Source organism: Sus scrofa, chromosome 15 (genome assembly GCF_000003025.6).
Source record: "Sus scrofa isolate TJ Tabasco breed Duroc chromosome 15, Sscrofa11.1, whole genome shotgun sequence".
NCBI lineage: Eukaryota > Metazoa > Chordata > Mammalia > Artiodactyla > Suidae > Sus > Sus scrofa.
In genome coordinates this window covers 555,846-570,717 of record NC_010457.5, presented here as the reverse complement: position 1 = coordinate 570,717, position 14,872 = coordinate 555,846, and the positions used below count along the sequence as shown (strand labels likewise).

Here is a 14,872-nt window from a genome sequence, read left to right as displayed (position 1 = left end):
TCCCAGATACCTGAATGCTCCAGGACCTCATTCAGCTCTTAACCTCCAGCTGCCTATCTCCCAACATAGTTTTAAAGAAAATAAGCTAGAAGCATCACTGATATACCTTCTTATGCCTCTTCTATGACTGTGTGTGAGCATGTGTGTATTTAATAAACACGGGGGAAGAAGAAGAAGGGCTTCGGGTTGGAAGAAGGGTAGCAACCTCACATTTTCCTTTTACCCTCCCTGCTTTACATTTTCCATTCCAGCTATGACCAAGGCTTTAAGTGAGGCCCCAACGCCCCCTTCAGGAGGAAAACAAAGTGATCTGAACCCAGACCATGATCCCCAGTGCCAACTATTTGTTCCAAAAATGTAACCTTAGAATATAGACATGTTCAGGAAATCCTAGATAATATCGCAACATTTAAGAAACTCAGAAAAAAAGTACAACCAGCTTGGTACCCAAAGGCAGGAGATACACAATTGAAACCCAGATGCACCATCCCCTACAACCCACACGGAGGGCTCACAGGGGGTTCTCTATTAGAATAGAGGCTACAGATGGCCTTTCTACCTTATAGAATTATCTATTTCCTTGAACAATGGAAACAACCAGAAAGGAAATCCCATAAACCCTACTATCCCCTACCTGCATTTGGGATGCTCAAGCTCCTCTCCTGTTTCTGGGGAAGCCACCCCCTCCTCTAAGCACCAGACCCCTTCCTTTTTTACCTACTCAAGTCACAACTCTCCAGTCACTCTCGCCCTTCCCCCCAACATCATCACCTGTTCCTTCTACACTGGATTTTTCTTCTATCAGCACAGAAACACGGTGTCCTTTTCTCCTTAAAAAAATCCCCTCTTCACCTCCTTATCCATCAGCTACTACCCCTTTTTCTTCTTTTCTATCAGGAAGGTACTTTGAAAGGGTCAAGTCCACTCACAGTCTTCTATTTCTCAATTTTTATTCACTCATGAACTCTCTCTGAGCAGGTTCAACCAGATGGCTCTTGTTAAGTTCACCAGAGACCATCCATTGATAAAGCCCCTTCAGAAACATTTGGCACAGTCGCTCCCCCTCTTCCCCCTTCATCTGCTTCCCAAGACTTCGCTCTCTCCTCCCTCATCTCCTTCATGTGGCAGCACTCCAGAGTTCAGTCCTTAGAGTCTTCTGTCTACACTTGCTCCCTCAATGACCTCCAGTCTTATGACATTAAATATGAATCAGATGCTACCAACTTCCAAACTGACACAACCTTCCCAGCTGTCTCCCCTGAAACCCCAGGCTCATATAACAAATGCCCACTTTTCCCCTCATGTGTCTCAATGGCATCTCAAATCTTACATGTCTGAAGCTGAGCTCATGTCTCCCTTCCAAAAGACATTATCTACCCTTCCCCCATCTTCTCTATCTTAATAAGGGGAAACCTCATCTGTCTAGTTGCTTAGACCAAAATTGTCCTCATATCCCACATTCAACTCTTAAGCAAATCACGTTGGCTCTCTTTTCAAAATACTTCTCCATCACTTTCCATGCCATCTGCCTGGTCCAAAACATCATTGTCTTACACCTGGATACTGAAGCAGCCTCCTAAGTGATTGACCTTCCTGCTTTAACTCCTCCGCAGAGCCAAGGTCAGGGTTCGAGAATCAAGTCTGATTGGCTTTGAAGTTATTGCTCTTTCTAGTACTTTAGAATGCCTAGGAGTTGATGGTTGACCAAAGTCACTCTATAGAGTATATAAGGAGATCCATGGATTTACATATCTTGTCTGTGACTAGGTTTTCACAAGTTACTAGGAAAATAGAAAAGTAATGGTAGTTGCAAGTCTGGGAGTGTCCACAGTCATGTTAAGCTGACAGTTGTCTTTTTTTTTTTTTTGGCCATGCCCATGACTTGTGGAAGGTCCATGGCCAGGAATCGGAACCTGTGCCACAGCAATAACAAGGCCACTGCAGTGACAATGTTGGATCCTGAACCCATGGTACCACAAGAGAACTCCCCAGTTGTCTTTTCTTGAGAGGTCCTTTTGTCCTTTCTATTTCTAGCTATCAAAAGGTCCTTTAGTCCATGAAAAGCTGAAGATGGTAATTGAGTGTCGTGAATTCTCCTACGTGACAAATCTTTTAAATTTTGGTACCCCTATTATAATCCCAACGTATTTTCTTATTGTTCTCCCAAGAACTTTCTTTTTTCCCCCATTATATACAAAAGCAAGTGCTGTAAGATATTCACCCCCACTGAGACCATCAAGATAAATGAGAGAATGTCCCTGTACCTTGCTAGCTGCCGTCCCAGCTTGTTTATTCACTTTGTACTCTGGTGTTTCAGTCTGCATGAAGTAGATCTGGTCTTTCATATTCTCAAAATCTTCCTGGTATTTCCTCTGTAAGACATTAAACATGCTGGAGAACTGCAGTGGGAACAAACCCTGCCAAGGTTTTATATGGGAGAACAGAGGCCATCGGAAGACATTCCCAAGTTCCTCTTAGCTTCTGCAGGTCAGGGTGCAATTATAGAACGTGGTGCCATCACAAAACCCACCAGCAACTTAACAGAGATGTGGAACAATTATAATAGACTGAAAGACAACCTCAAAGAATGAGCTCTCAAAGGCCAGAGGCAAAGAACTTATAAGAAAAAGAGGGCTTAGGTTTTCTAGTGCGGAGACTCTGGGGAGAAATTGATCAGTTTCATAAATGTGCCATTTGAGTGCCCAGGAATAGAATAAATTTAAAAGGGCCCCTTTCACCTGTACTTACTTTGAAGCTAGATTGTTCCTATGAAAACTAAGGCGAGAATAATGGCATCCAATCAAAACAGTATTTCTCAAAAGGAAGGAAAGAGAGTAGTGTTTCCTTCTTAATAGGAACTCTACACGAGTCTTGCCCCCAAGAAGACGCAGATGTTCAGGTACCATTTGAGGAGTAGTAGGTGGCTAGAAGTCATGCAGGAAAGGGTCACCCTCTCAACCCAAAGACACCCAGCAATCTTTCCCTACTTACTGTGCTGATGTTCTTTGCATTCATTCTGGCAGTTGCAATTTCAAAGCAAGGGGTCTCACTCCATTTGCCTTTGATTTTATTTTCATAGTCTTCCTTGTATTTTTGCTAGGAGGGAAGAAAAAGAAAATGAGACAAGCAAAATCTGAAGACTGACAAATAAGGCAGCAAATCAAGTGGTAATTGTCACTTTTAAAAATATCTTAACCAGGCCCTTCTTGAGTGCTTAATAGGTATCTTCAAATCTTCCTGTCTAGTGTGAATTTACCCAGCAAGAAAATTGGGTGTGGGGAATAGAGGTTTTCAATCCACCCTTTGCTTACTCAGTTTACGGACTTAATTCATTGAGAACTCACGGATGGTCCCTGATATTTGAAGGAAGAGAGAGTCAGAAGCACCTTCCATTTATAATTCATAGTTATAATAAAGCTACTCAGTACCAGATTTTCATGCCAGATAAAGTTAGGCATTAATCGTCAAGCTTACCCAAACTCCCTGTATCCAGAAAGCAATACTTCAACAACATTTTGGCAATGCAGATCAATGAGTAAGACTTACTGGTTTAGACTTAATTTTAATGAGAACAAGTAATTCAAAAATTGAACTGTTGCCACCAAGACACCACCTGAATCCTAGGCTGTGAGCTCCTGAGAGAGAGGAATTACATCTTCTTCATGTGTGTAGCCTCAGAATCTAACACAAAATGCAGTGTGCAGAATCCATCTCACAAATGTTTGTTCAACTACACTAAATAGAACCTAGTCCATGATATTTTGACTGCTTTGGTTTTGAATGTTCCTGGAATAGAATCAACATAGCCAACCCCAAATGTGGAACATGAGCCAGAGCCATGTTAGGGTTAGGGTTAGGGTTAGAGCCCCTCCTTGGCTCATAGAATGAGTTAACATTCATAATCAACAGGTCTCAAGGTGTTTGAATCCCTACACCCCACCACACTCCTCAAAGAAAAATAAAGAGGTTTTCTGCTTTGCGTTTAAAGAACAAGTACCAACACTGCAAATAAACTATACTTCAATTAAAAAAGAATACTCATTGGCCATAAAAAAAAGTCAACATGCTAATTAACAGCCAAGTGGTATTCATAGCTATAAATGTTAGAGCTCTGAGTTCAGAAGCTCTGTGTCCAAGATTTGATTCCATTATTATCAAAGGTGTGACTTAATCTCTCTAAGCCTCACTTTTCTCAACCATAAGTGCTGGCCTTGTGAATAATAATAATATTTACACAAAGAATTGTTGGGGAGATTTAAATAAGATCACACACTGAAGAGTGCTTTGTAAACTCTGTGGTGCTAAACAAATGTAGGTTATTCTAACAGTAATAATAACAATCACTATCATTATTTTCAAAACAGGGGTAGGAAACTCTGGAGAAGTGGGTTTTCATGTGTGCATGCACACACGTGTGTGTGTATGTGTGTTCTCCACTGGAAATCTTTGCTGAGAAAATATTTGCATTACATTGCTAGTTAATTTGCTTACCCTCCTCTTTTGAATCTTTAAAGAATTGAAGTCAAGGCGTTCCCGTTGTGGCGCGGTGGAGATGAACCCGACTAGTATCCATAAGGATGCGGGTTTGATCCCTGGCCTTGCTCAGTGGGTTGGGGATCCAGCATTACTGTAAGCTGTGGCATAGGTCACAGACATGGCTCAGATCCTGCATTTCTGTGGCTGTGGTGTAGGCTGGCAGCAGTAGCTCTGATTCAACCCCTAGCCTGGTGGGAACTTCCATGTGCCACAGATGCAGCCCTAAAAAGGAAAAAAAGAAAAAAAAACCTGAGAAAAAGAATTGAAGTCACTAAAAGAGACTTTTTGATTTGCTAAGACTGTCTATAGAAGTGTTTCTAGTCTTTTGCAGAATAGATCCCATCGGGGATCTGAGGGAACTCTAAAATACCAATCAACACTTAACAGCTTCAGAGGTTCGTGATGTTCACATACCCCAGGTTATGACCCCCTAGTCTAAATGTCTTTGTAGAGATAGCGCCCTTCGTCTGCTTGTGCCAAGGAAGAAGGATTGGGGGTGTGCGGCACCTGGGCCCGCAGCAGCCCTAAAGTGAGATACCGAGAACTTTGTAACATCGCTTAAAATTGAGAAGGCAGCAGATACTCCTAATGGACTTAGAGGTCATAACTGCACCTCTAATGAGGTCCAAATGTGGGCTATTATAGAGAAATATGAGTTGCACAGATTTGTTACGGAAAAGTTGCATAGGAGATTAATTCTCAAGGTGAAGAGTAAATTCCGATTTCTTAAAGGTATTTATAAAGAAGATGCAAAATTAGGGTGTAAGACCTCCCAGCCCCCTTATCCAAAGCCCTTCTCTTCTTACCCTTCATGAACCAGAGTGTATTATTTCCTTCTACTCAGAGCCCAAATGGGCTGGGGTGAAGGCAGATGTCTCCCAAGCAATTCCCGAGTGTTTCCAGGTCTGGGAAGCTTTACACCACAAGGGAGAAGGCTGGGGCTTGTTACCTGCTGAGGAAGCTGGGGCCATCCCCATTTGGGAGTAAGAGAGAAGTTGAAAGGATAAAGGCTTGCAGCCCGAGGAATAAGAGGGAAGGGGAGGAACATGTCCACATGGGACCACCTTGGCCTGCCAAGGGGTCTTACTCTACGCATCTGGCAGTGAGGCTTGAGTGTCTGTGTGATATGTGGAGATGGCTTAGCCATATCATGGTCCAATGTCCAACTTCACCCCCCACCCCAAGCTTCATTCTGACCCATCGCTCCAACTCTGTCAGGTTTGGAGAGGCAGGCACATACAAGCTAAAGGAACTTCCCAGTGTTGCTCATAGAACCCCACCTGCAGCTGGTTGCAGGGGGCGTGGTGTTACACAAACAGCCCTGCCTGCCTGCCCGTCTGTGTTACAGCTACAATACTTGCTGAGCCAGGAAGAAGTGCTGGTATGTATTTGATGGCTTTAGCCAAAGATGAGAGACTTGATCTGAAAGGTATTGCAAGGAAGGCTAGTAAACAGAATGTTACAGCAATATAATAATTACAGATATATGTGATATTTGTTCCATTAACATGTGAACTGAAGGCTATAACACTGTAACACAAAGGGATGGATCTGGGAGACATAATTTGACAGAGAAATGCTGAGTTTAAAGTATGAAAGTGCATTGATAATGGAGATTCTTATCTTTTGGCGGAGAAAGAAAATGAGGATACTGAAATGAGTCAAAGCAGCTTGGGAGTAGGGAAGACTTCAAGAAGAAGGTAGCAAATCTCATATCTAAGTCACCCACACCTCTCCACAGCTTCACACCTCTCTCATTAGATGTTTGTTGTGGGATGGACTGCTACCCATCATGAGCATTTCTTGCCAATATGACTATTATTTTGGATGCACAACATCCATTAAAAACTTGGAAATCTGGATGAGACTGGGAAGAATAACTATCACCATAGCTGAATCCAATGACCTGCATCCACAGCCTCCTCCCTTTGGCTCGTACTGTAACCCCAGAAATGTAAGCACAGTCTTAGCAATGCTTCCAAAGCACCCAGTCTCTGCATCCAGACGAGTGCTGCAGTCCTAGGTATATAATGCAAGTCACCGCTGTAACTTTAAGTTTTTCCCCTCTGTAATTTTAAGTTTTCTGGTGGCCATACTTTAAAATGTAAAAAGGAAGAAGTGGGAAATTAATAACATTACTTAACCCAATAGATGCTAAATATTGTCATTTCGATATAATCAATAAAGCATAATGAATGAGCTATTATACATTCTCTTTGTCATACCAAGTGTCCAAGATCCAGTGTATTTTTCACACATAGAGGACTCAGTTATATTATCACATGTCAAGTGCTCAATAGTCACATGTGGCTGGTAGCTACTCTATTAGGAGTGTGGCTCTAGGCTGACTGGCAAAGCTGAGTTTTAAAAAATTTGTTTCAAACTCTTCTATAAGTCACTTTTAAGTACCCACTCTGCATACTCAAATAAGGTAAAAGAATGCTGCATTAGTAAGATATCTTTTAAATTGTGTTTTAAATAAGAATTAAAAGCAGATTTTTCTAAGTGAACCCTAGAAAGTAGTTTTTTCTTTTTCTTCTCTCCCTCCCCAAAAATAAATCATCCTTTTTCTTCCATCTTATTTATGATATTGACACTTTCTGTAGGCCATCTCTTTCTGAATAGTCCTAAAGTTAATTCTGCTTAGCCCTGCCTGGGCAGAATTTCAGGTTTATGGTCTTCTATCAGTGAAAACTTACTGTACTTACTAGATATTTTATCCAAATAGCCTTTGGTTATACTGATAGGTAATCTGAAATATCAGACACTAAGAAACATCACTGAATAGACTTCATCATCCGTAATTTTCTTCCTTCCCCTTTACTGGAGACATATTTTCCCCCAAAATACTTTACCAAGATAGAAATCTTGAGGCCCGTCACAGTTTAAATGGAAGGCCAAACTGACAGTCAGCTCCGCAGAGGGCAAAGGAAGGTATTTAAAAGCAGAAGTATCCCCAGGAGAAAGTGGTCTGATTTAGGCCAATTAAAATAGGAATTTAGCATGGATCTATTCATCAGTTGAACATCTGTCTCGCCACATTCACTGTCAGGGCTGCATTCCTCAGAGCTAGCTGACCAGACTAAATATAGAGAGGCTAAGCTGTTGGCCAGGGCCTTAGAAATTGCGAGGTGCACTGCCCATGGCTGTTTGAGCTACATCTGAGAGGCCACTCATGCATTCTTATTTTCTCCAAGTCTGACTGGAGCAGTTTTCACACTGAATCCAAACAAGCAGAACCTTGGTGGGCATTAGTGGTTCCTTGGTTACTCTGTTAGTATCACTCTCCTAAGTCAAAACATCAAAGGACATTAAGATGTGAGCTCTGCTCTCGAAATGTGACCTTCGCATGTATCAATCCCTGAGTCATCAAGCTAACTGAAATATTAATATTAGCATTAATATTAATACTAATATTAACATGGTTCCACAGTGTTAACAGCTATGTTTCTTTAGCCGGAGCATTTTTAGGGTTCATGTACAAAAATACTCTTAGTGTTTGTGTTGCATTTTTAGGTTCACTTTAGTTACTTTCTCTGATGGTTGAGACTATTCAGCAGAGTTTTCAAGGGAGACAATGTCCCAGACTCATCTACTTACCTTGCTCACTTGATTGGTCACTTTCTTGGCGAATTCTATATCTGGAGGATCTGGCAGAGACGTGAATTGAGTTTGCTGTTCAGCATGACCTTTTTTGTAGGCAATCTGACCAAATAAAAGAGATATTCATGAGCCATAGAAAATTAGTCTACTTCCCACATTCCATTTGTTGGCTTTATTTTTTTTTTTAAGATTATGTTTTCACCTGGATTTGAAGTCCTACACTTTGTTGTACCATAATCTATCCTCTTAGATGCTACAGGCCCTTGCTCTCATCATCATTAGTGATTTCAATTTCTTTGAATCTTCCTTCTTCTCCAAGACTGTTGGCCTGAGATCCATTCCATTCCCTTCCATTCATCTCCATGTCATGATGTACAATAAAAATTATTCTCTTAAGCAACATCCTCAGCTCCCACCCTCCTGCCTTCACATCCCACCTGCTCACAAACTCCCAGCTCTGGATCAACTCGACCACACACCTCTGTTGTTCTTATTTCCAGGATGCTGAGGATAGCTGAAGAAAATCACACAGCTCTGTGGATTAGGTAACGATAATGCCAGGAGCAGGGTTAAAAGGGACATCAGAAGAAGATACAGAGGTGGGAAGGGAGCCTCTTGAACTCAAGCCTTTAGCTTGAAATCTATGTGTCTACCCAACTGTTTGTCCTATGGATAGGAACAGGCTTGGTGCTCTGTGCCCAATACTCTGCCTTTATGGAATCCAGTTGCCACTTTGCCTTTACTGAAGCTTAAACATCCTATTTTGGGTCTCTGGTCAGTTTCTACTCCCAGCGGCTGGCCTGAAATCCCCACTCCAATTTCCACTCAGTTTCCTCTTTCATGAAGATGGGCAACTCACTCATCTTGATCTATCCTTATATCACCTCTCCCATCCCCAAATGGTGGGGGAAAGCAGCACTTTGCAAGGCATAAGTCCTGCACTCAGGGTGCTGCTCCCTCTGGTAGCCCTGCCAACTCAGCTTTACCCATCACCCCCTTCTTACAGCTTCAAGAGTTCCCTCTTTATTAGCTTCTTTCCTTCAGTCTGTAAAAGGCCCCTATCTCCTTAAAACAAGCCCCATGCCCATTAACCACACCCCCCTGGGCTCCTGCTCTCCGTTTTTCTTCACTACCAACGACTCTGGCTTTTTTCCCCCACCAGTCTTGACCTCTGTCTCCACAATGCAGATCAATTCACAGATCTCCAGACCCTTGAAGTCCTTTTATGCCTCTTCACCCAGACAAGCTGTTCCCTTGCCCTAAAACACCCCAACTCCACCCTCTCCCTATCTGCCTGCAAACTGCTACTCATTCTCCGCATCTCAAGATATGTACATGGTCCCATCTTGAGCACTTTTTGAATCTATGACCTTCTCCTGGCATTTCACTCAAGGAGGTCCTTACCTCCTTTGAAGGAATTATCAGGTGACACTGTACCTGACTGTTTACATGTCTGTCCCTCCTTGGACCGTGAGCTCTAGAATGGTAGAAAATTCAACCTCTCATTTGGGACCCCTTGCTCCCCATCTAGTACCTGACTAGAGCGAGCGTTCAGGGACTGATTTCTGAATGTGTGTTTTACACGTGGAGGCCACAGGGAGAGGTCTGAAGAGGGGAATTATCTTCTCAACTCTTTTACTACTCAACGGTGAGTCTTCTACAAATGATTTCTCCTTCCATGGGGCAATATTGTTATTTATAAAGTAAAGAGGTTCCAAGGTCACAATCACCTTCTTCATATTTTAACCAAGTCAAACTACATCTTACTCAAATAATAACTTAACACTAGTGCCTATGACAATAGCTTTCACAAACAATCAATTGGGATACAAAAGACAGATTTTAAACTGTATTTGTAGTAATTCCACTGCTTACTTTCTTTTAAATAAGTGGAGACTTCTTGGGAGTTCCCATCATGGCGCAGTGGTTAGCAAATCCGACTAGGAACCATGAGGTTTCAGGTTCGATCCCTGGCCTTGCTCAGTGGGTTAAGGATCTGGTGTTGCCGTGAGCTGTGGTATAAGTCGCAGATGCAGCTCGGATCCCACATTGCTGTGACTCTGGCGTAGGCTGGTGGCTACAGCTCCAATTAGACCCCTAGCCTGAGAACCTTCATATGCCACGGGTGCGGCCCTAAAAAGATTTAAAAAAAAAATAAGTGGAGACTTCTTTTAGGCATAAGACAACCAATATTTTCTAATGACTGGCCTTAAGGAGAAAGCAACATTCTACCAGGAGAAATGCTTCTGAAGTATGACATCCTGTCAGGAAATTTCTGAGAAATCAAATCTAGAAAGTCCTAATTTCTCAAGAACCTTTGTTCAGAATTCTGTCTAGTTAGAATTCAGTACTCTGGATTGGCTTAAAGGCTCTCTTAGTGTTTGAAAAGTATTTTGTCTCTACTTAGATAACATGGAAAACATGTTAAGTAGGGTTCAGAGGGACACAGAGAGGGAGAGAGCCTCTGAAACTAAACCCTGAGCTCAAAATCTATGAAGCTACCCAGTGGTGTGGTCTGTGTACAACAGCTTGCAGTGGGGGGTGGGGGGAGCTGTGCCCAATAATTGCAGAAGTTCACAGTGCTGACAACAGTAGTAATAGGCAAGTCAGTAACCCGAGACTTAGCGCATGCTTGGTCTGCAGTACAAATAAAAGGCATACCTCAACGGCCAATTCTGAGGCAAGGATGGGGAGATTCTACTTCATTATTATATGTTCATTATATTATATGTTCATATATATATATGTTCACATATATATATATGTTCATTGTGTCTTCTATTGAGGTCTCTCAAAAAATATGGCCAACTTTAATTGTTCAAAGTCCACAGCATTAGAGTGGCATGGAGGTGACACTTCATATCTCCATGTTATGGGTAAAAGAAGACATCTGGAGATTAAGTGTCTTCTTGGAAGCCTCTCCCTTGGCTGACATAACTTGGCATTTCCTGGTTCCCCTTCAACTCCTCTGACCGTTTGTCCCCTCGTTCTTCTGCTGGCTCCTTTCCAGATGTCCTAAGTGTGAGTGCCCTCCGAAACTCTGCCCTTGGCCATACACTGTTCTGCCTCCCTCATACGTTTTCATGACCTTTTAAAGACTTACGTGACTGTCAAATATTCACCTCTTGTCCTGCTCTCACATGTGCACAATAGTATGACATTTCTAATTTATTAAATGCCTGGATCTGAATGTCCCTTCCGATACCTCAACTCTCTTTCTCTTCTCATTCATGCTTCTTTACCACTGGTATCCCTAGTTCTCCAGACTGCCAGTCTTTGTCGAAAACAATGTTTCCTCTCTCTCCTTTGTCTCCAATATCTAATGTGTTAACACTTTTTAAATACTTATTACCTTCGCTTTCTTCTTCAGGAATCTCCTTTGTCCCTATCACCCTCTGATCTACCTATGTTACAAAAATAGTATTCTCCAAATTATTATGTTTCCTAGTCCTGATCTACCACACGGTCCATCAAAATTTCTCCAGATTCTACTTTCATCATATAGTTTTCCTCTCCAATATCTTATGATGCCTCTTATTGCCTATCATATTATAGCAGAACTATTTTTGTCTCATTGTCAAGGTCTCATTATCAGTTTCTTACAAGTGCCTTCCTAACTCGACACCCACAGCATTCACTTTGTACCCCGAAACTCCAGACTCATTTCACCTCTGTCCCTTGGCTCCAGTACCATCACTCCCTGAAAGGCCTTTGCTGTTTGTTCATCACTACCTACTGCCCTGGGATCACCACCTCCACACGGCTTTCTCTGATTTGTCACATACGTCCTGGCTTTCTCTTAGCAAGTCTTAGACTGTAGGGTTTGGCTTTTTTGTTGTTGGCTTGTTTTGGTTGTTTTTATTTTTTTTTTTTCACTTTTGTCTTGTTTGCTATGTAACACTTTCATCTTCCCAGCCTGATTATAAGTTCTCAGGGGAAAGGGTGAAATTTCTGGTCGTACTTTTTCATCCTACTGGGTATGCAGGCATAATGGAGTTTCAATAAAAAACTATTGATCACTTGATAAAGGTCACAGAACTGTATGCTGGGCCCAAGTAGGGATCTTTGTTGCTGCTTTCAACCCTGTGGACTCGATTAGGCCTTTCACTTTCCTCTAACAAACAGCTTTAAAGGCCTAAGATCCTCAAATTCTGGCCAGTGGGGTTGCTGATTTTTTATTAACTCTGAAATATCTCTTAGGTACACCCAATGGTCAGGTCCCCTGAGTAGAAAAGGGGGTACACACTGAAGTTCAGACTTTATGATTAGAATAGCAAAAATCAAATTCCTTTAATAACATTGTCCACTTAATACATTTAAGAAGGGGACTATAATTCTAATAGGTTTTTTTAATATCTAGCTATCTATCTATCTACACCTATAACTATGGCAACACCAGATCCTTAACCCACTGTACCTCAGAAGGAATTCCCCCAATAGATTTGATTTTTTAAACGCCACTCACAGGAAAACTTAACTCCAGCTAAGGGGACAGAAGGATATATGCTCCAGTGGAAATACTGTCCTTGGGACCACAAGATAAGGCTTTTGTTCTGTCCTCTGCCATTAACTGCTTATGTGACTTAAACTCGGGTTCCTCACCAGTAAGAGGATGGAATTAGACAAAATGATGTCTAATACAAAATATATAATCTAAGTTAAATTAGACATCATAAACTATAATGATTCTAAGTGTATTCATCTGCAATAACACTGCTTAGTCTTTTTTTTTTTTTTTTCCTTTTTAGGGCCACACCCATGGCATATGTTTCCAGGCTAAGGGTCAAATCAGAGCTGCAGTTGCCAGCCTATGCCACAGCTACACCAATGCAGAATCCGAGCTGCATTTGTGACCTACACCAGCACTCACAGCAAGGACGGATCCTTAACCCACTGAGAGAGGCCAGGGATCAAACTTGCGTCTTCATGGATACTAGTCGGGTTTGTTACCACTGAGCCACAATGGGAACTCCCAGTGCTTAGTGTTTTTAAAGGAAGAGTTGCAATGAACTTCAGGCTAGAAGACATAATTCGAGGGGTCCTGACTCCACACTCCCAAATGGTACCCACTGCACTGCACTTACATCACTGAGAGCTTTCTGGGCTTGGGCGACCCTCCTCAGCTCTGGGCTATCGTTATATGGATAAAACAAACTTTTGTCAGCTTCCCAGTCTTCAGTGTACAGTTTCTAAATCAGAGAAGAATGAAAAGTTATAGAAAGTGAGAACACACTTACATGAAATACATAATTTTGAATTCATCCATCAACAGCATAAAGAAACTCAGGACAAGGAGAGAGCAAAAGTAAATGGAATTCACAGATAACTTCCCTCTTTCCATCCAATCCAAGTCATACTTATTAATAGCTTCTCTGGCGTTTCCTGACACGTCTTATTTACAGAAGGGCAGAAGTGTCTGATTTTGTTTCATCTGCTCTATGTAACCTTACCTGCCTCCTGCAACAAGTATGGATGCAAGTGTAAGGAGCCAGGAAGCACTTTGTCCATTTCTGGGCTTTGACTTTTAATAAGAGTGATCAAATATAAATGACAGCCAGGAATATCCAAAATGTAGCACAGGCCCCACACTCTGCAGGTCTTTGTAGGTCTCAGAGCTGGTTATCTGCCACATCTTTGTTCTCCCCACACATCCCATCCAGCTGTTCAGACCCTCCCCTGAACTTGGCCCAGGAACTTTCTTCTCAGTCCCTCCAACAGTCCTGCCCCTGCAGCCCCACACACTTGAAGGCTACTCACAAAATCAGTGGGGAACTATATTCTTTCCAGGAGAAGACAGAAGTGGCAATAGAGCAGAGACCCTCACCTTACTGAACATGGCTGTGTTCTTGATGGCCTGGACAAGTTCAGGGGCATCAGGAGGAAGCAGGTACTTATCCTTGGTGTCTTCCCAGTTCTGCTTATATAAAACCTGGACAGAAAGAGCAGGGGACCAATGGTGTGCTGTCGCCTCCCAAGAGCATGACGATTTCGAGAACAGAGGGAAGCACTGGGAAGAGTCGTCACACTCAGTTTGAGGGCTGCCCGTGTGCCACCAGCGTCAGTCATGGTAATCTTGACCATGTCCGAGTCCCATGATACTTGTACTGCATTAGTCAACTTGTACTTGAAAAAGCCTAATTTTTATTTTTATTTTATTTTATTATTATTATCATTATTTGCTTTTTAGGGCACATCTGCAGCATATGGAAGTTCCCAGGCAGGGGTTGAATCAGAGCTACAGGTGCCAGCCTATGCCACAGCCACAGCCACAGCCACATGGGATCCAAGCTGCATCTGCAACCTACACCACAGCTCATGGTGACACCGGATCCCAACCCACTGAGCAAGGCCAGGGATCAAACCTGCATCCTCATGGATACTAGTTGGATTTGTAACCCCTGCATCACAATGGGAACTCCCCCCAAAAAGCCTAATTTTTCAGACTAAATCATGATTCTGATTCACTATAGATTCTTTTGAAAGATTGCAACCCGTCAGTTATTGACTGAATTTAGATAGTAGATGTGTGTCACTGACATGGTATATTTTAGAAATGTTTTTAATTGGTTGCCTACATTTGAAATTTGGAGATTTCTCATAAAAATCCAGCTCCCAATGTCCTTAATAAAATAAGGCATTCTGATGACACTGGGACTGCATTCTGTGCAGCAACTGCTTGGAGCCGAGTGGCAGGGCCTGGGCTCTCTAATCCCCAGGGCCCTGACTAGCTACT

At 42.3% G+C, this 14,872-nt stretch overlaps 1 protein-coding gene across 1 annotated transcript in view; it reads right to left on the bottom strand.

Annotated features, from left to right (window-relative positions):
• The window catches only part of NEB (nebulin), a 219,945-nt gene that overhangs the window by 195,414 nt on the left and 9,659 nt on the right, over positions 1-14,872 (bottom strand). Inside the window, 5 exon segments of the mRNA XM_021075466.1 lie at positions 2,265-2,372; positions 2,992-3,096; positions 8,137-8,241; positions 13,224-13,328; positions 13,964-14,068. Coding sequence (XP_020931125.1) covers positions 2,265-2,372; positions 2,992-3,096; positions 8,137-8,241; positions 13,224-13,328; positions 13,964-14,068 — 528 coding nt within the window.